The 19,399-nt window shown below is 37.8% G+C and overlaps 4 protein-coding genes across 8 annotated transcripts in view; 3 read left to right on the forward strand and 1 right to left on the reverse strand.

Moving 5' to 3' along the window:
* The first annotated feature begins 1,451 nt into the window (after positions 1 to 1,451).
* LOC119787292 (homeobox protein MSH-C-like) lies at positions 1,452 to 3,698 on the forward strand. Its single transcript, XM_038291071.1, has 2 exons — positions 1,452 to 1,988; positions 2,657 to 3,698. The coding sequence occupies exons 1-2, from the start codon at positions 1,559 to 1,561 to the stop codon at positions 3,067 to 3,069; spliced, it is 843 nt and encodes a 280-aa protein (XP_038146999.1). The 5' UTR covers positions 1,452 to 1,558; the 3' UTR covers positions 3,070 to 3,698.
* A 1,701-nt stretch (positions 3,699 to 5,399) lies between these two features.
* On the forward strand, positions 5,400 to 9,554 carry atp5pd (ATP synthase peripheral stalk subunit d). Its single transcript, XM_038291081.1, has 6 exons — positions 5,400 to 5,542; positions 6,669 to 6,799; positions 8,599 to 8,695; positions 8,982 to 9,053; positions 9,212 to 9,274; positions 9,368 to 9,554. The coding sequence occupies exons 1-6, from the start codon at positions 5,411 to 5,413 to the stop codon at positions 9,497 to 9,499; spliced, it is 627 nt and encodes a 208-aa protein (XP_038147009.1). The 5' UTR covers positions 5,400 to 5,410; the 3' UTR covers positions 9,500 to 9,554.
* A 2,450-nt stretch (positions 9,555 to 12,004) lies between these two features.
* Positions 12,005 to 19,399, forward strand: part of pnpla6 (patatin-like phospholipase domain containing 6) — a 47,833-nt gene continuing 40,438 nt past the window's right edge. For all 5 annotated transcript variants that reach the window (XM_038291095.1, XM_038291102.1, XM_038291118.1 and 2 more), the window contains exon 1: positions 12,005 to 12,129. The gene's annotated coding sequence lies outside the window, so the exon portion shown is untranslated. The remainder of the gene's footprint in view (positions 12,130 to 19,399) is intronic.
* LOC119787577 (zinc finger BED domain-containing protein 5-like) lies at positions 14,378 to 16,216 on the reverse strand. The gene has a single exon (XM_038291538.1). It carries the CDS (start codon positions 16,214 to 16,216, stop codon positions 14,378 to 14,380), a length of 1,839 nt encoding a protein of 612 aa, XP_038147466.1.

Below are 19,399 nucleotides of genomic sequence, written 5' to 3' on the forward strand. Positions count from 1 at the left end.
ATATTTAAAAATATATATTTTGTCTCAAACTTACAGACAGAATAGGTGGAGCACTAATAACAGCTGGTAAGTCCTATATGAGACGTTGTTGACAGGACAATAATTAGTCCAGCATGCTTTAAAGCTCCTTATATGTGCATTTTGATACATATAAAGGAAGATGCTCTGGGAGATAAACAATAGAAATATAATGTTTTCTTACTTGTAGGAAAAAGGTTTAGGAAATAATTTGGGACACAATATTTTATCTTATTTTTTGTATCTTTATTTATCTGGTCTGATCAAACGTCAACTGATTTAATCTTTTTATTTGGGAACAAAAATTACTTTATTTTTTACATATCTTATAGCAAGTTTTTTTAGTTTGAATGCTTTTGATAAACTAAGAAATAAAACGATGATGTTACTGCAGAATGGGCACCAGAATGTGTGTTTGTTTGAGATTTGGGCCCAGATGAACTCTGCCTGAGCAGCACTCATACAAGATCCACTGTGAGCAGATGTACACAAAGGAAAGCTTTTACTTTTTAAGGCCCAAATTACCTGGTTTAACACTGAAAATGTAAGAACATATATATATTTCACATTTTTAAAACAGGAGCTCACTGTTTATCCCAATAACCAATCACTTGGACCCAGCAAACCTTCCTGCTGTTCAGTCTCCTTTAGTTGAGCAGTCCAGCATGAGCTGCAGCCCTCTGCCTGCTTCCTCCCAGCTCCACGCAGCGGACTATGAAATATTCAGAGGACAATTGGTTAAGTGGAGTTACCCAGTTGCTTTTTTTCTCTCTCCCTCCCCGAGGTATCTTCCCTTTTTGATCCTGCCGAGCCTGGCGCCTTGCAAAACGCAACTTTGTCTGGCTTATTAAATAGTATGACCTGGAGAAAGAAAACGCCTGTTGCTTCTCAGCCGAGCCCATTGTGAAGAAGAAGAGCTGCTGACAGCCTTTAAATTGCTGTAATGCTGTGTGACCAACAGTCATACCTAATCAATTTCTATTCTAGGTGCGGAAGGACTTTTTTTTAAATAATTCTGTTAGCATTCCAATTGCTTTGATCTGGGAATCAGATTTTAATATTTTGAAATTAGTTTTTGTTTCATGTGTTTCTAATCTACTCTGATATTAATGCCATTGTGCGTGTTTACAGTAAAATATTTCGCTGTACTGCTGTTAATGGATGTAAATACGCAGGGAAGTCCTCCCCACCGCTTAATTGCGCTAAAATTGGTCAAAGCTATTTTGTGAGCGCCATCAATAACCCCGCTCTGCATGGGGTCTGTATGATTAAAGTCCCCTTGCCTTCTCGCAGGCCTCTCGGTGTCCTATCCAAATAAAAAAAAGGCAGTGGGCCAATCAAACCCGCAGGCTGAGACGTCACAGAGCCAGCAGGAGGAGCTCATTGGAGGGAGCGGAGAAAGGGGAACAGCCCCGGTCCTTTTATAGAAGACCCCCGTCCCGTGCGTAAAAAACGCTACTGGGCACTGTTGACAGGCTGAAAGCCTCACAGTGGAGACCTCACGCTTGGGTTGCAGCATACAACTAAACGGGCCACGCCGATGTGCATGGCCCCAGCCTCTTTTACCATGATGAATCCTGCGCAGGGGTCACCGTCTCAAGACGCCAAACTGCAGCTCCACCAAAAGGAGGACGCGGAAAACGCGGAGGGTGACGAGCTTCAGCCTAAAGACATGACCACGGAGAAAGGATACAAACCGCCGCGGAGCAGCCTTCCCTTCAGCGTCGAGTCGCTGATTTCCAAGAAAAGCACCTGTCGGACTTCTTACCCCGCTTCTGACTCTGCTGTGCTGCAGACCCCCGGGTCCGCTCAGGGCGCGCAGTTTTCTCCCAGGACTTTTTACGCAGAGAAAAGGCTCTCTGGAGAGAGTTCGCAGGGAGTTCCCAGGAGCTCCGGGGAGGACTGTGCGCAGTTTTGTGACAAAGATCAGAGCACTTGGTTCCAGACGTCCACCTTCTCTACACCTCCACGTAAGTCCGTCCCATCAGCTGTAGAAGACAACAGTGCGTAATGGATTGTCCATTCATTCTTTTATCAAAATAAGTTGAACTACTCCATTAAAATTACGCTTATTCTCCCTCAACACGGGTTGCATTTTCTCCTCCTGTGGATAAATGGAATAATCCAAAATTATATTTTAGCATCTGATTTTATTTTTTTTTTCATTATACCTTAAACTCCTGGTTATTATTTTCTTTACTAGGCTGGCCTGTAATTTACATGAGATACTTTAAATCTATTTGGTTCAATCAGTAAATGCACCACAAAGTAATCAGGGTGTTTTACTATTTTAAAAAAAAGTTCAAGTTCACGTTAAGTTTCTTAAAATTCAGATCGATTCAATATAAACTGTAAATTAGAGTTGCGCACAGTTTAATCTTACAGTGCAATCAAATACAGATTGTCTTATTTGCCGATTGGAAGTAGAAAGTGGTCTATAAAGTTAAATCAAATGATTGCAACTCCTGTTTTGAACACAAATTTGTATTTAGATTGACGTCTTTATGCATGCATTCGGCTCAAAATGGCCTGATGCACCGCAGTGGATCAATTCCAGTTGATCCACTGCGGTCCGATCCTGCATCAGCTGATCTAAGGTCGAACTAATCTTAAATATTTTCCCGTTTCTCTTCAACAGGGAGCTCCAGCCCCACTCAGTGTACTCTAAGGAAGCACAAAAACAACAGGAAACCTCGCACACCGTTCACTACCTCCCAACTGTTAGCGCTGGAGCGCAAGTTCCGCCAGAAGCAGTACCTCTCCATCGCCGAGAGAGCCGAGTTCTCCAACTCTCTCAACCTTACGGAGACTCAGGTTAAAATCTGGTTCCAGAACCGCAGAGCCAAAGCCAAGAGACTGCAAGAGGCCGAGCTGGAGAAGTTTAAGTTGGCCTCTAAGCCTGTCCTACCTGCGTTCGCACTGCCTTTCCCCCTCGGAGCGCACATGAGCGCACCGTCTTGGGGTCCTTCCAGCGCCTTTCCGAGGCCCAGCCTGCCGGTCCCGGGACTGTTCAGCGGACCCGTCACCTATGGGATGTATTATTTGTCTTAGGAATTTCGGCAGACTGTTTTGGAATGGAAAGAATTTTGTATTATCGAATTAAAACCTCAAAGTCAAATTGAGACATGTTTTATAAACATGCGCACATTTCTGGGATTAAATGATCTGCCCAATTTAGCCTTAAATATCTCAGAAAAAATAAATGCCTTCATTTCAGGTGATCCACTACGGTCCGAATCAAGAGCTGCAGGAAAAAAAATCAAAGGAAAATGTAACAGAAAAGTACTTATTATTCTGTGTCTGTGCCTTATGACCGCGACTCTATTGTCATTTGTTTCTATTTTTATCCAAGTGTGATTCTTCGTTGAATCTGCTGTTTTCCCAGCAGTTCAAATTTCTATATTTTGTAAAAACCACTAAAAGGGACCAAATTATATTTTAGAAATAAAATTATTAGATTTTAACCCTCACAATATGGCCTTAATGGTATAGTTTTTTTTCCTTTTTGCTAATTGTAAATAAAATGTGTAGTGTTGCAGAATAAGCATTGCAGCCTTATTTGAAGGGCAAGAAAAGTTGTATTTATTGAATGTCTTTGTATCTGTACCGTGTACATATCTTTGTACAAAAAATCCAAAAACAAAAAAACTGACTTTAATAAAACATTTAAAGACTTGAAACTTCTCTATCTGTATTTGATGCAGTTGCGTCATTTGTGTCTCATGTGTGAAAGTTATAAACTTTAACAATGACTTTTGTTTTGCTTTGTGACTTTCTGCATATTTGATGATTGTTTTCCTCCCACAGCCTCTTGTTGAAGTTTGCCAGACCTCTACACCTGATTGCTACTTTGAGGAATGTCAAAATAGGGAATTTGTTCCTGCTTGGTGATTCTTTTTTCCTCCTATCTTTTCTAAAACTTCTGTATTAGTGTTAAATTTGCTTATTCAACATTTTGGTGCCCAAATGTGCTCGTTAAATGTTAAAATATATTTGCTTTTGCTTTTTTATTTTGTTGTAATCCGAGATAAGGAAAAACTCCAACATTTTCCGCTTCCTTTTTCAGAAAAACAACATCTTTAATCCAAATGTAAAACTGATTTAGTGCCACTATAGAATTACATGCACATATGAAGTTGAATTTAAACACATGTAGCCTGGATACAGTATTATTAAAAAGGACAAATGGATATCTGACCTCAAAGGCTCTGCAGTTTAAAATAAGAAATGCTGCTATGTCATCAGATAGTATGAAATCCAGATAAGTCGGATTCAAATGCTACACGAAAGCTTCAACCTCCATTATAGGGAATTTGTACAGCTTCTTTTTTAACCCTATGAAAATCATACGTTATTTAAACCAACTTGGTCCATCAGCTGCTCGTTCAAGGGCTTGCATTGTGTGAGACTAATAGAACTTCATTCCAATATATCCAAAAGTGAAAAAAGGCCATCACCAGATCAATATTTGTATATTTGTGTGATACCTTAAAAATGGTAAATTAAGAAATTAAATTGTTTAACATGTTCACATATTTTCTATAAAGAACCAAAAAGTGCCCCAGTTATCTGCCAAAATAAAACCTTGATGAATTAAATTAGATTTACATGTTAAAATATTGATTATAAATATCAATCAATTAACACAATGCTCTTACGATGAAAACAAAGTTGTAATGATTCAATCTAATATACGGATTTTGTACTTATGAATATTTACAAGACAATTTACGTTGCTTAATGAGAAGACAGAATTCATGTGAAAGATAATATTTCAAATGTGAATTTCTTACATGTTACAAATGTCCAAATGTCTTTGTAAAATTTTCTTATAACATCTCACAGCTCATCAAGTCCATTCTTTGACTTTTATAAATCAGAAATCAAATTATGACTAAATAGTCTATACATCAGTTTTATTTAAGTGACAACATATACAAATATTTCTTTTTTGTTTTCATTTATGTGTGAATTTTCTGAACTCATACTCTACATAGAATTAAGAAGATAAGGCTTGTGATCCATGTTTAAGGTTTATCATTCTAATCTAAAACAACTATTTGAAGAAACTATCACTTTTTTATTTTTCATTTTATTTCTGTCAAATATTTAGATAAAGTTGAGTCATCAAATACTTTGTGAAATGCTATTATTTTGCTTTTGGGATTAATAAAGATTTTTTTATTAAATTGAATGAGTGATATATAGAAATTATTGATTTTAATTATTAATTAATTTTCATTTTAGAAATATCTCTACGAGAGAACCCAGCCATACATAATCCTACGTTTGACCATAAGAGTTATTATCAGGTCACTACTACACACATGCTTTGGGTTCTCAAGAAGCCTCACCGGCTCCCTTTCGAAGCGTTCTGGAACAGTCCCTGCAAATGATTCGAATCAATTGCACGTTTTTAATCCGTCCAGTAGGGGGCAGTAGTGTCTCCCCGCTTGCTGCTAGCTTCCAGCTCAAGAAGAAAGGACTTCCGTTGCTCCGTTCTGTCACTGTTATCTGCAGCGAGGTGAGTTCACAACTGCTTTAACCGCTGGAAGATTTAGAGAGAATAATTGTGTAGAAAACTATCGTGCCGTTTCACGACTGTTCCATGATGGGGTGAATTGTTCGGTGAACACACGGGAGGCTGGGTGTATTGAAAAAAACGCTCTTGTTCAAACAGGAACGTCTGACCTTGGCTAGCAGGCTAACCAAACGAGCTAACATTAGCTAGTGTTAATGTTAGAAAATGTCAAGGACGGCGACTTTAACCAGTTCTTGCTGTATTTTGATATATATATATTTTAAAGTTTTTATTTTAGATAAAACGCTCTACTGTGCACAGGTCATTGTTAGGCATTAAACGAAAATATTAGTGTTGAATTGATGCCGCAAAAGGTATCAAAAATACACCAATTTCTTTCTACGTAAAAGCTCTTAATGTGTTAGACTCTTTACCCTTATAATTACAAATAACAGACAAGGACAGATTATAACGTAAAGGTTTTTCATCTAAGTTTTTGTGATATGTTTGTGGTCAGTTTACAAATACGAGCATAATTAACACATATTCTCATTGTTCTAGTGCATTTTTGCAATTAAGAGTCGCATTTACTGTGCACTCCCCATTGTTATTTTATTTTTATTGTATCAATGTTTGTGCTCTGTTTGTTTATTATTCTGCTATTGAGTAACTGAATGCGTTTTTTCAGGGACCTACAAAAGAACTACCCAACACCTCCATGTCAAAGCTAATAATTTGATCTCAAAGAGCACTTAGAAACGTAACATTTGTAAAGTTAAAAAAATAAAACCACAGAATTGAATAGAACTGAAGTTCTGAAATAATTTGCATCCCCAACATTTATGTTAACTGTTAAAACTGAGAATTTAAGCCAAAGATAACCAAGACGGGGGGGATTATTAGTATATCAGTGGATAGGACATGGCACATAGACTATCTGTTTTGAAGTGTAATAACTTTTCATCTTCACATAATATCACTGCGGCAACGTAAAAAGCGCTCAGGCCATCCTTTCTCTAAAGACTACCTGAAACATGTTTTATTTGACTTTTTGCAGAAATGTGAAATGTTGTTTCATCTGGCTGAGTTGACTATTTGTACAACTATATAATGACTTTTCTGTTTTCAGAGAGTCAAGATGGCAGGCCGTCGTGCAGCCCTGAAAGCTATTGACTGGTTGGCATTTGCTGAGCGGGTGCCACCCAACCAGCGAGGCATGTTCAACGCCTTGAAGACTCGCACTGATGCCATCTCTGCAAAGTATGTCGTATCCCGTGGGTTGTAGCAGTGATTTCATTTGGCTTTTTGTTCCTGTTATGGTTGAAGTGAAGGTAGATCTTGTCTTTGTATTTACTCCCAGGTCGAAATTAAACAGTTCATGCATTAGGAAGATATCTTTGTTTCTGAAAGTTGGTTCTAAAAGAGCAAAGAAACAAATTTAATCCTGTTTGAAAAATGCATACTGTAAAAATAACACATAGTGAATACTTTAAGCAAATCTTTCTTTTCTAGCTATTTTGTGCTATTTTCAAGATGCCTAAAATAAAAACTGGTAAATGGAGATGAAAGGTTCAGTATCTTAAAGTAAAGCTTAGATAATCATTATTTGAATAGGCTTATTCAGCTAGGAAACTGGGATATCTTCTGAATTTCAAAATTAAGCAAATATGTGCTCTTTAGATTCAATAATCTGATTTGTAATGGGCTGGAAACTTGCACAAGTAGGTTTTAATTATTGTTTAAGCCTAAATCAGCAATCAACTAGCCTGGCCCACCAGACTGATATGTGCATGGCGTGTTAGTCTGGTACAGAGCTGGTACAGTTTGAGGTGGGACTAACAGGGTCGGCCTCAGCAGGTTAGAACCAATCTTATGACTACGGATGTGAATCAAAACTAAAAAGCGCTTCCCTTTTTTTTTTTTTTTTTTTTTTTTTTTTTTTTTTTTTTTTGTAATTTTGTAGTCTGTGACATGTGACAAGCCATCGAAGAAACTCTCCAGTTTGCCATTTCTGACAGTTTTGCCTAAAAAGATCTGAGGACATAAGGTGTGCTCTCCCTTTCTCAAAATGTATTGCAACTGCTTCTTTCATTAGCAAGCTAGTTGTTAGCAGAGAACTTGGTGATTCTGGCACTGAGAGTTACACACCCTATAGTCCGCTGTGATTAGTCCGGCCAGATCTGGCCACAGTCAAAGGCAGTTTACCAAACTACATTTAATAATAATTGAACTTTATTGATCTCACATTGAAGAAATTTACCCCTGCATTTTAACCCCTCCCCTTGGGAACCAGAGTGCAGGCTGTGGGTATTGAACCAGGTACTTGCAACCTTCTCAGAGCACAAGCACACTGCTCTAACCACTAGGGCAACATTCCCAAAATTATACTGTAGTAAGTGTGATTGGCCAGGTTAGCAATCACCACAATTGGTTTCATCTACTAAAGAAAAGGCTCGAAAGACTCAACTGACATAATAATAATAATAATAATAATAATGGTATGGCAGACTAGCACGTTACTACATTAAACCAAATTAGGGCTGCAATAATTAATTGGGTTAATCGTGATTTATTCATCGATCATTAACTAGAGTGTAGAGACTATAAAAGATGCCTTTAGCTGACAGCAAACCAGTTAGAGCAGTATTTATATCAAAATTGCATTTAAGATTTTAAAAGCTTTCCGTCAGTCAATATGCTCTATGCGGAGCTCCTAAATTGGAAAAGTTTTAGTTTCACCTGCTTTAACTTTAAGGTTTAAGTAACCTTTTGCTATCAGATTATTATTCGAATTATTGGAAGAATAATCGATTTGCAAAATAATCGTTAGTTGCAACCTTAACCCAAATATTTTTTTCTAACACTGGTGACCTTTGAGTTACAGGTACAATGAACTTTTTTTTTTTTTTCAGGATTTCTTTTGGTTGTATCTTCCTTTTATCACAGTGTGATTACATTGCAACATTTTTGTTTATTTATTCCAAATGTTTATACACATTTGTCTGCTCACCATTCCTTTCTGCTTTGTGTGTTAAAACTGATTCTTCTGTTCATACCAGACTGGCCTCATTGCCTGAGACTCCTGCACCCATCGACTGGAGCTACTACAGGAGCGCCGTGGCTAAAGCAGGCATGGTTGATGAGTTTGAGAAGAAGGTAATTTTTCTTTCCAAACACTTAACAATATCAGTGTTCCCATGAAAAAATGTGATCTAAAGAATTTAAGATTCTGCCTATTCTGTGCTGAAATTAATCTAGATAGATTTTTACTGGTTTTTATCTTTTTATAACTGTGCATTAAAAAAGGGAAATAAAAGATGTTATCTCTCTAAACGGACAGTTTTTCTTTAGTATGTGGTCATCCAGATGGTTTATGTCACAAAAAACTCTTCTCGGGTTTGTGCATCGCAGTGATGAGATGTGTATCTTGTTCATTTTACAGTTTAAAGCCCTGCAGATCCCTGAGCCTGCCGACACACACACGGCCACCATCAACACACAGGAGGCTGAAGCTGTGAGTGGCTATACATCTTTTTTTTTTTCATGGAAAATATAAAAATGTATCTGGCTTTTAAAAAGTGAACATACACATTTTTTTTATTGATAATATACTCATATTATATGGCATTGTAGTTTAATTAACTTTATATTTTGTTTTTCCACTTCTACCAGAACAAAAATGCAGCAGCCTACATAGAAGCATCAAAGGCACGCATCACTATGTATGAGCAAGAGGTAAGACTGTGTTTAAAGCTGGGAGTTAATACTGGCTCAAGGTCATCAGGTATGTTCTTAAACAAAACTTTTCTCCTTTTTTTGTGTGTTCAGCTGGATAAATTTAAGAACATGATTCCCTTCGATCAGATGACCATCGAAGACCTAAATGATGCCTTCCCTGAGACCAAGTTAGACAAGGCCAAACATCCTTACTGGCCTCACAAGCCCATTGCTGAGCTGTAATCCCACTACCAGGCACTCTTGTCTCAATAAAGATTATGTATTTTAAGGAGAACTACTTACTGTCTCTGTTTTTGAGGAATGTAGTGATGTTGGCAGATGTTATTAAAGGAACACTGTGGACTTTGTGACCTAAAGAGTTGAAGCATATGAATTATTTTAAATGATTCCTCAGGCCAAAACACAGCGCTTGACATCAATGCTACGAGTGGGGCTCCCCTTTTGAAATACAGACTATGTAAGATGGGAGAAGATGCACTGTCGTTGCCCAGGTGATGTGACCTGGAAGAACGCCCCGTCCGACCCAGTGGCCGTTCACTGGAGCGCCGTCACTGGTCCACCGGGGCCAAAAAATGGCATCGATGCAACACTAGTTACAGGCTTGAATCTAGTTTCCTCAGACGTCAACTGCTAACTACTACACATCAACTCTTTAAGATTTATTGGCAGTGTGGTAAAAACATTTAGAGGGAATTAAACCCCAGCTTATAGGGTGTGAAAGCTAATCTTTATTTTAGACTGCTCATCCTGTGATTACTCTTACATATACAGTAAAAAACAAAAAAATATATATTTTTACCTCAATTAAAAATGAAAGTTACTCATTTTGTTTTTTAAGTTTTTAACCGATACTTTATTGTAGTTGAGGCGACTCTATTTGTATACTTTATTGCGGCATTCATCAACAATGCGATTATGTTTTAAAGAAAAAATGCACATGTAGAGAAAAAAAAAATCTAAACTTTTCAGGAAAAAATAGGTAAAACTTAATATAGCAATTGAACAAGTAAATAAAATATTTCAATGTTAGGAGGAAACATTTAGCAAGCTGTAATATCAATCCTGGTTCAAATAAGGCTTCAGTTTCCACTCATTCAGGTTGCAATGATTCTTTTCCAGAGCTGAATAACACAGAATAAGTGCTTGTTAAGGTTTCTAATGATATAAAGGGTTTTCCTCCACATAGTCCCTGCTAGACCAACCACGAGAAAATGTAAATAGACTGTGATCCTAATGAGATTTTAAATTCTATTAATTAACAGAGTAACTATTGCATTTAAAATAGATTAAACAATACACCCTGGTGTCTGCCCTGTTTTCATTGAAAAATCCTTTTGGTTTTTTTTTTTTTTTTGCATGATCTGTGACATTTAGGTTTATAAAGCTAAGTTGGCAGTTAAATGTCTTTCATTTTTTGGACCAAAAGCAATGACATTCTTTTTTCTTTTCTTCATAAAATTGGAGCATTGAGGATCTACGAGAAATTTAAAGTTGCATGTGATGAGCCTAGATATGTTGTAGCACTCCCAATGACAGCATACTCAATCAGTATGCTGTCAAACGCAGCAAATTCATCTCATTCAAAAGTTTGACCTACTCTCAGTGCTGTGTTTCTACGGAAGAGGATTAGGGCCATTGGAAAAAAACAACAAAAAAAGTTAACTGATTTTTAAATTTTATTTCAGTATAATGTGTGAAAAAAGTCAGAATTCTAACTTCTTTCTCAGAATTCTGACTTCTTTCTCAGAATTGTCACTTTTTTTTTCTCAGAATTCTGACTTCTGTCTCAGAATTCTGACTTTAATCTCAGAATTCAACCTTTTTTCTTAGAATTCTGACTTTAATCTCAGAATTTTGGATACTAATATAGATGGGCACCATGAAGGAAGAGATGTGGGACCAATCAGCTTCACTGACAAAGATGTGAGTTGTTTGGGAGGGCCAGTAACACATTGGTGGAAAATGACGCAATTAGGCAACTTTTTACGTGCCCGAAGGGTCCCTGGTGATTCTATTCCATTAATGGAGGAGAATTAAAAAAAGACAGCTAATCTCTAAAACAGCTGTTAGCTGTCAGAATTCAGTCAGAATTCTGAGATTAAAATCAGAATTCTGAGATTAAAGTCAGAATTTTTAAAATTAAAGTCAGAATCCTGACTTTTTTCCATATTAAACTGAAATAATATTTAAAAATCAGTTAACTTTTTTCTTTACTTTTTCAGTGGCCCTAATCCCTTCCCGCAGTGGGTCTAATATAACCTGGCTGAAATAGAAATGCACATAAAAGTCGAAGCTGTGTCCACAAGGAGGCGCGCTAGCCTTATTTATAGTGGGATAGATCGGATAAGTCATAAATATTGTCCCGCAGTGGAGAATTTCAGGTGTGACGGTGGCAAAAATGGTGTAAAGAAAAATTTAAGGTGCACACAAGGCTAAATAATGTGAAATAAGCACAGTTTTAATAGTGAACCTGCTAAAAAAAAAAAAATGGAAAAAGAAAGAAGTGCTATTAAATGGCAGATTCAGATGAAAAAAAAGAGAAATGAAAAAAAAAAAAGCTGGTTGACAGACTTTTTTGTTGCTTTTGTTCCTGAGCTCTGGAGTGCTGTCCGGTTAAAGTTCAATCATTCCCACTGCCTCCACATCTCCTTGGATCTACCGTCGGTCTATAACGTATATGGGCGGGACATCCCTGCTCGGTCTTGTTCCGTAGTTCTGATTGGTTCGGCTTCAGTTTCCTAAGTAGCTGATTGGATAAAATCAGCATGGAAAGGGAGGGGCTTCGTGAAACATAATTTCCGTTGTGTTTTCCCACTTCAAAGTCAGTGGCGATTGACGGGAGTACAGCTTAGGTAAGTTTTTTCAGAAAAAACAAAAGAATTTTTAACCAAATATGTTATGTTTGCCGCATGTTTTAGCACAGGGCCATGTAAATGTACTGGCCTTTTCATTTAGTGTTAGCAAGAATCTGGTCTTGCGATTAAATAACGGAAAGCGTTGACTCTCCGTCAAAAATGCTATCATGGAGGTCAAAGAGAGTATAAAACATAACTGGAAGGCGAACATGGTTTTAATAACCGTTTCTAGAATAACATACGTGTGTGTGGTCGTCTCTATGGACTGCCATCTTCACGGCATGGAGCCTGTTAGCCATGAGAGGAAACGTTAGCAGCGTGTCGCCTTCACCTCTCAGATGTTTTTATACTGAACTGATTTAAACACACTGGACAGATAGGACAGGTTAAGGCATCTATCTCCCCGATTTCACCAATAATGCTTATTTATTTATTCACAGTTTTATTTTATGACTGTACATTCCTAATTGTAGCCCTTTATTCCATCTTTGCTAGTTTATAGAATGGGAAAATTCCCAATTTTCTGTTCCCCGGATTGTTTCTTGACTTTCATGTTTACAAAGCAGCCAATCAGCCCTGCAGAGGAAATTTCCAGTGGTCAGGAAGCCTCTGCTGTCAGAGGAAAACATCTAAAACTATTTGAGCTGTTTGGAAATATGAGCAGAGCGCAGCTAAATAGCTAACTGCTGCTGTTATCTTCCAATTTGCACAAATAATACATGCTATTTTCAGTTTAAAGACTATAAACTTAAGTTAAGTCTATAACTTAGACATTTCTATTTTCTAACACACTTAATGGGCCTAACAAGCAAGGTTTGACTCTCATAGAATGGTTTGCAGTTTTGAAATGTGGCTAGATGTGCTGGTGGTCTGTGTATGTTGGCCCCTGAATATTGGAGTGGACACTAGTTTCATTGTTTTTTTGAGGACAATGGAAGCAGGCCTGTACAGCAGGAGAGTGATGGGACACAAGGGCTTGGAGTCTGTGCTTCTCTAATGTTGCAAAACTCCCAAGTGTGAGGAAACAAAGAGACAATGTTGGTGGAGTAACAGCTTTCTTATCCAGCATGCAGTAGTTTTGTTGCTGCATATCCTGCACTCACTGCTGGATATATCAGCAATTTTGTAAATAGTATTATATTTTTCATGAGAAATTTGATGCTTTAATGTTAAGCCCCCAACAAGACAAAATATTTTAAAAATGTTCGAGTTTAATTTAAATCATCTAAATAAGAAACCATGATTGTCGCTCAAACTAGCAACATTTTTACTCTTTATCAAATTTTTGACAATCTCATAAGCCAGTGGCCTCATTGGCCATTGAGTACACTGACTCAATGGCAGCAATTTCTTCAGCAGTGACTTCATTCAGGAAAGACATAGCCGTACAGAAATGTTGAACTAGGAGCACTTTCTGGGGGCGTTCAAAGGTAATAACTGTCAATTACTCCTTCCAGGAAAGAAACACGAATAAACTTAGGATCCCTGAGCCGTGGATACTTTATTGGAAAGGAAAAATACATACTTTAGAGCGTGACACCACTTTCAATGAACTCTGGGAGTGAGAGTTAGCTGAATCAGGCTCAAAATCTGATAATGATTTGATAGAAAATCTGTTTTTTTAATATTTTTTTATACTTATCCTCATCAAAACTCATCCAACTTTTAGATGTTTGTTTATTTCTTGTTATTTTAAGATTGTATGGAACAAAATCATATGGGAAACCTCATAATTAACCTTTTCAGGTGTAAATCAGTCTCCTTAAGACATAGAGTGATTGCAAATGTAATCCGTTTAGATCAGTGCTTCTCAATTATTATATGTTACGCCCCCCCTAGCAAGAAGAAAACTATTCGCGCCCCCCACGCCCCACGTGACTATCCATCTCTGCATAACATTTTATCCTTATTAACATTAAAGAAAAAAAAAAGAAAGACATATGGTCAAACTTACAAAGAATAACTTTATTAAATCGTGTTTTAAGTCATGTTTTAAACATGTTTAAACTGTAAACATGTTTGACAAACTAATTGCACCATTGCAAAATTAAATCAAATCAATAAATAATATTTAATAATTATAATAACTAATAAACTACAAAAAAAATAACTAATTTATATTTAGTTCAGCAACATTAACTCAGGAGCACAATATATAAAACACTTGAACCTACAAAACAAAAATGAATTAAACAATTTGTGCTCATTTTTTCTTTTTTTGATCAAAATGAGGAGGAAGTCAGGTTTAATGGCTACAATGAGCACGTTTTGCAGTGCACAGCTTTTCGAAGCGAGGTTCGAAGCATGATAGTGCAACTCTCAGCTCCTGCTCAATGTTTAGCTGGGACCTGTACTTGGTCTTCAGTGCAGCAACAGCAGAGAAGCCAATCTCACAAAGGTAAGATGTTGCAAAAGGAAGCAGAATGCTTATAGCTTTCTCTCCTAAGAGTGGATACTGCCTCTCTACACTCAGCCAGAATGCACTGAGTGTCTGTGATGTGAACCTCAGTCTCAGTGTGGAGTCAGACGTCATGTCAATGAACTGCTCCTCTTCTGCAGAGCTGAAACCAGTTGGAGCTGCTGCACTGAAAGGGTCTCTCACCCAGTCATACTGGGAACTGTTTTCAGGGAAGTACTTTTTAAAGAATCCAATCAGTGAAGAAATATGCTGCTTAATGTGTGGAATCACTGAGATAGCATCATAGTCATTAGTGTCTACAAATTCATGCAGGTTCTCAAATGAATCTGTGTTTCCTTCATCAAGTTGCCTGCCCCACATTGCAAGCTTTCGGGTGAAAGAGCTAATCTTGTCTGTGACCTGAGGGAGGTGTTTATCTTTCCCTTGAAGCTGTAGATTCAGTTCATTTAGCTTTCCAAATATGTCACTCAGGTAGGCCAGTTTTCCCAGGAAGTTCTCATCACAAAATTTTTCTGCCACTTCATACTTGTGCTCCTGCTCCAAAAACACTCTTATTTGCTCTCTGAGCTCAAAAACACGGGACAAGACTTTTCCTCGTGAAAACCACCTTGCTTCACTGTGATAGAGCACAGTTTGATGTTCAGCTCCCATCTCCTCACAGATGGCAGAGAAGACTCTTGTTTTTAGTGGTCTGGTCTTTATAAAATTGACTACATCTATGATGTCAGTCATAACCTCACTTAATTCAGGGGAAAGTTGCCTGGATGCAAGTGCTTCTCTGTGTATAATACAGTGTGTCCACTCAGCATGAGGTGAGGCTGTCTTGATGAGTGCCCTAAGTCCTTTTCTCTTCCCTGCCATGGTTTGTGCACCATCACTGCAAACACCAATGCAGTTCTCCCACTTTAGCCCATTCTCAGTCAGAAAGGAGTCCAGAATTTTGAATAGCTCCTCAGCTGTGGCTCTGTCCCTGACATATTTACAAAAAAGTAGATCCTCACACAGGGAGTTAGACATGTCAAAACGTACATAAGCAATAAACAGACAGTCTTTGTTGCTGTCAGTTGCTTCATCAAATTGTAAGGCAAAACGTTTGTCTTTGAGTTTATCTACCAGCTGTTCTTGAAGATCGTTAGCAATGTCATCTATACGTCTGGCGACAGTGTCATTGGACAGAGGGATAGTTTTTAGTTTTGCTGCACTGGCGTCGTCCAGCATGACAGAGACCATGTCTAATGCTGCAGGCAGTATCAGCTCCTCTGCTATGGTGTGGGGCTTTTTGCACTGCGCAATTTGGTACGCCACCTTATATGATGCTAACAGCGCTCGATGGTTTACTGAAGTAGCCTTCACAAAGCGGGATGACTGTTGGCAATATTCAGCACGTTTTCGCTGAAAAAACTCTAGCGGCTTATCGGCGTGATTGGGGTGTAATGTATTTAAGTGACGCGCTAATTTATTTGGCTTCATGCTGTCCGCTGCGAGCATTTTTAGACACAGCAAACACACCGGTCTTTCCTCTTCTCCAACTGTAGTGACAGTGAAGCCAAGCGCTAAATACGCTTCGTCGTATTTCCTCGTCTTAGCTTTCGGGTGACTTTCTTTTCTCTCATTATCTTTGTCTCTCTCCGCTTTTCTTTTCATCCCTGTTAAAAACTTTTTCATGTTGGCGGTTTTTATGTTGAATAACAGAGGCTTTAGACAGAACGCAGTCGGAGCTTTCTGTTGACTCAACACTGGTAACCAGGTAACCTTGTAAGCCGTAAAATGTTGCACTGTCGCAAACGTGACAGAAGTAAAAATTACAGCGCCACTGCCGCCTACTGTAGTGGATGCGCAATTACACTTTATAATAGTACGGCCCCAAAAAAAAAGCCTGTTCCCTAGGGTCACACGCGCCCCCCCAGGTATCGCACCACGCCCCCCAAAGGGGGCGCGCCCCACTATTTGAGAAGGACTGGTTTAGATGAATATATATAAAAAGTCCATATATACAAAGGGAAACTTGGTCTGTCTTTCAAACCAAATTTTAACTCTCCATTCCTCCATTTTACCCCAAAGGAAAAGAAACAGCTTGTGTTTTGGCTTAATATTTAGCAACAGTTAGCAATTTGTTTATTTTTTCATAACTGGTTTAGCACAGATGCGGTGACCATTTTTGAACCGTTTTCTATTCGGGGCGACCAAAAAAACGGTTCACATAGATGATGAAGGAAATATTTGTGTCAATTTCTTTGTCCCGGAAGAAAACTAGAGCAAACACTGGGGAAGTGAGCGAGGGCTAGCTTGTAAGGCCTGGAAAGCAACATAAACTCAGTTTATGCTGGTAATAAATGCAAATGGAGAGAAAGTAGCAGACAGGGAAATGTGGTCAATAAGTCCAGGAAACAAAGCCTATAGCAGTATAAATACAGAGGTTTCTCAAGAGAACCTAATCTACCTATAAGCCAAAGGTTTTTGGTCTTTAGGAAGCATGTTTGCCCCACAACCACAAAGCAAAGTCCTACATGAAGTCGATAAGGGCAGCACAAATTTAGGAAAGTGTATAAATACAATGTCATTACTGTGGATTTGTAATGATGGAATCCTAACAATGTTTCCAACTTCCCTCCTGGGTCTAAGCATCTACTAAAAACATGCATCGGTTGGGGGTGCTGAGGACACTTAAAGAATAGTTATAAGAGGTACAAATATGGCAGGCAGGAAGATTTTGTATTGGTGGGAGTTAAATTCTGATTTTTCAATAAATATTTGATCCAAACAGTCATGCAGCTTTGCACACGTTTACCGGTATGTTTCTGATATCTACTAATTTTTATAACATCACTTGAATTCAATAAGTTCTAGCTATTAGTAATATATATAATGTAATATAATAATGAATGAAATTCCAGTGCTGTGTGCAGTAGCCCTCAAAGCTTTGCCCTTCATAGCAGCTTCCTGTTCTGGGGTTTGTTTATGGATCGCAGGGTTACTCCCATGTAACACGATCCTCCATGCTCCGCCGTGCACTGATTGAATTTCATCGATACAGCAGTTCACCCCTTCTCCCAGTCACTGATGCAGTAAAGTACATTTAGCAGGAAATGCATCAGAACAGACCTGCACTCAATCCTACTCTAAGTGTTGGAGACTGTGAGGGAGAAATTTGCATGTGTAGATCAACAAGTCTCATTACACAAATGATAAGCTATTCTAAAACAGGTTTCAAATCTATACATTTACATCTCTGTTGATGTGTCTTTTACAGTTGTTCTTTTTTTTCCTGCCTAACCTTAAAGTCAAAAAAGTCTTCCGTTTTACGTTAAAGTTACTGCTTTTTAAAATGTACTCTTGGCTTTTGTTTAGATTGAATATTTAGATTGGTAGTCTCAATGATTGAAATGAACATTAATAATAAAACCTTTATAACAATGAGATCTAGAAGGTTTAGAGGGGACATATTTGGACCAGCTTAGATCTTCTTGTTCTGATTTTAGTGGATTCATGATTTTCTCTAACATGATTAAAAATAAAGATAGCATTGAAACGGTTTGTTTCTCTGCTTCTTCCACTGATTAGAGGATCATTGTTGTCATGCCACACTTAAAAAAAAAAGTTTATTTCCCAAACAGGCTATTGTTTTACTATATATACATAAATAAAACTCAGATTAAATAATTTATATCTTGCTTTAACAGTTAGCACTGCTAGATTTACAAAGTCATCAGAATGTTGCTTTTTAATGTAACATTAGTATTTCGTAAATGCTTCCATGTTCTAGAGCAGGGGTCTTCAATGTTTTCCAGGCCAAGGACCCCTAAACTGATGGCGAGATGGAGCGGGGACCTGCTAATTTTGTATATATTGTATGAAACTGTTTTGTATCTAACTGGTCCTATAGTCACTCTATTACAGATGGAGAAATGTAACCAAAGTAATGTCGCCCTGGGATTATTAAAGTATTTCTGATTGTGATTCCTGGTTGATGGGACAGGTGTTGTGAATGAAACGGTGCCCAGCTTGCAAGTGCTTCTGTGTGTCACTTCTGTGTGCATTGATGACTAAAAGTCATTGTACTCTTAAGGTGATTATTTTAGATCAGCCAAGCCAGTGATGGATAAAGAATGTTTTGTTTTCTCCATGTTTGTATAATGGCTCACACTGGGGTTGCTGGGATCCCAAAGGATTACAAATGGGCAGCTTACTGGTTTTTAGACTAACGTCAGTCACTCTGTTTATCTCCTATCAGTTTGGGTATTGATCAAGGCATGAAGTGTTGTTTTCAGATCTTTAGTCTTTTTTCTGTTGTTAGATAAGCGACTTCTGACCATATTATTGAACAAGAAATGGAAAGGTCATGAGAGCTGTACAAAATGAAATTTCGCTTTGTATACTCTGTGTATACAAAATGACAATAAAGTTTGTCTAATATATGGCGCAGGGAGTGGTTCGTGAAATTAAAATTGTTCTTACCAAAAATACCAGTTTAATTTTACTATCTGCTACCAAAAAGGTAGATTCAGGTTGCATATTTTGTATTTTCTCAAGTTCCTCTAAAACATGTTTAATCCGACACATTAAAATTAGTAGATATTTGTTGGAGCAAAAATGTTTTTCCCCTGTTAAGGTGAAGGGAGCAGAAACAGACTTGTGGTGTGAACATAAAGACAGTATTTGACAAGCTGTAAGGGATGAATCTGTTTTTGAATAGAGGAGGGAAGTCTTGCCATATGAGGTGTTAATCATTAATTGTGTCTTAATTTGTCAGTGAGGTCGAGGTTTGGTTTGTGGAAAGAAAAAAAACCCTAATTAGTAAGAGGATGCTGATAAACAGCCTGGAATGCATGATATGCATCAGTCTGTGTG

The sequence above is a fragment of the Cyprinodon tularosa genome, unplaced genomic scaffold (assembly GCF_016077235.1).
Source record: "Cyprinodon tularosa strain WSP-4 unplaced genomic scaffold, ASM1607723v1 ctg108, whole genome shotgun sequence".
NCBI lineage: Eukaryota > Metazoa > Chordata > Actinopteri > Cyprinodontiformes > Cyprinodontidae > Cyprinodon > Cyprinodon tularosa.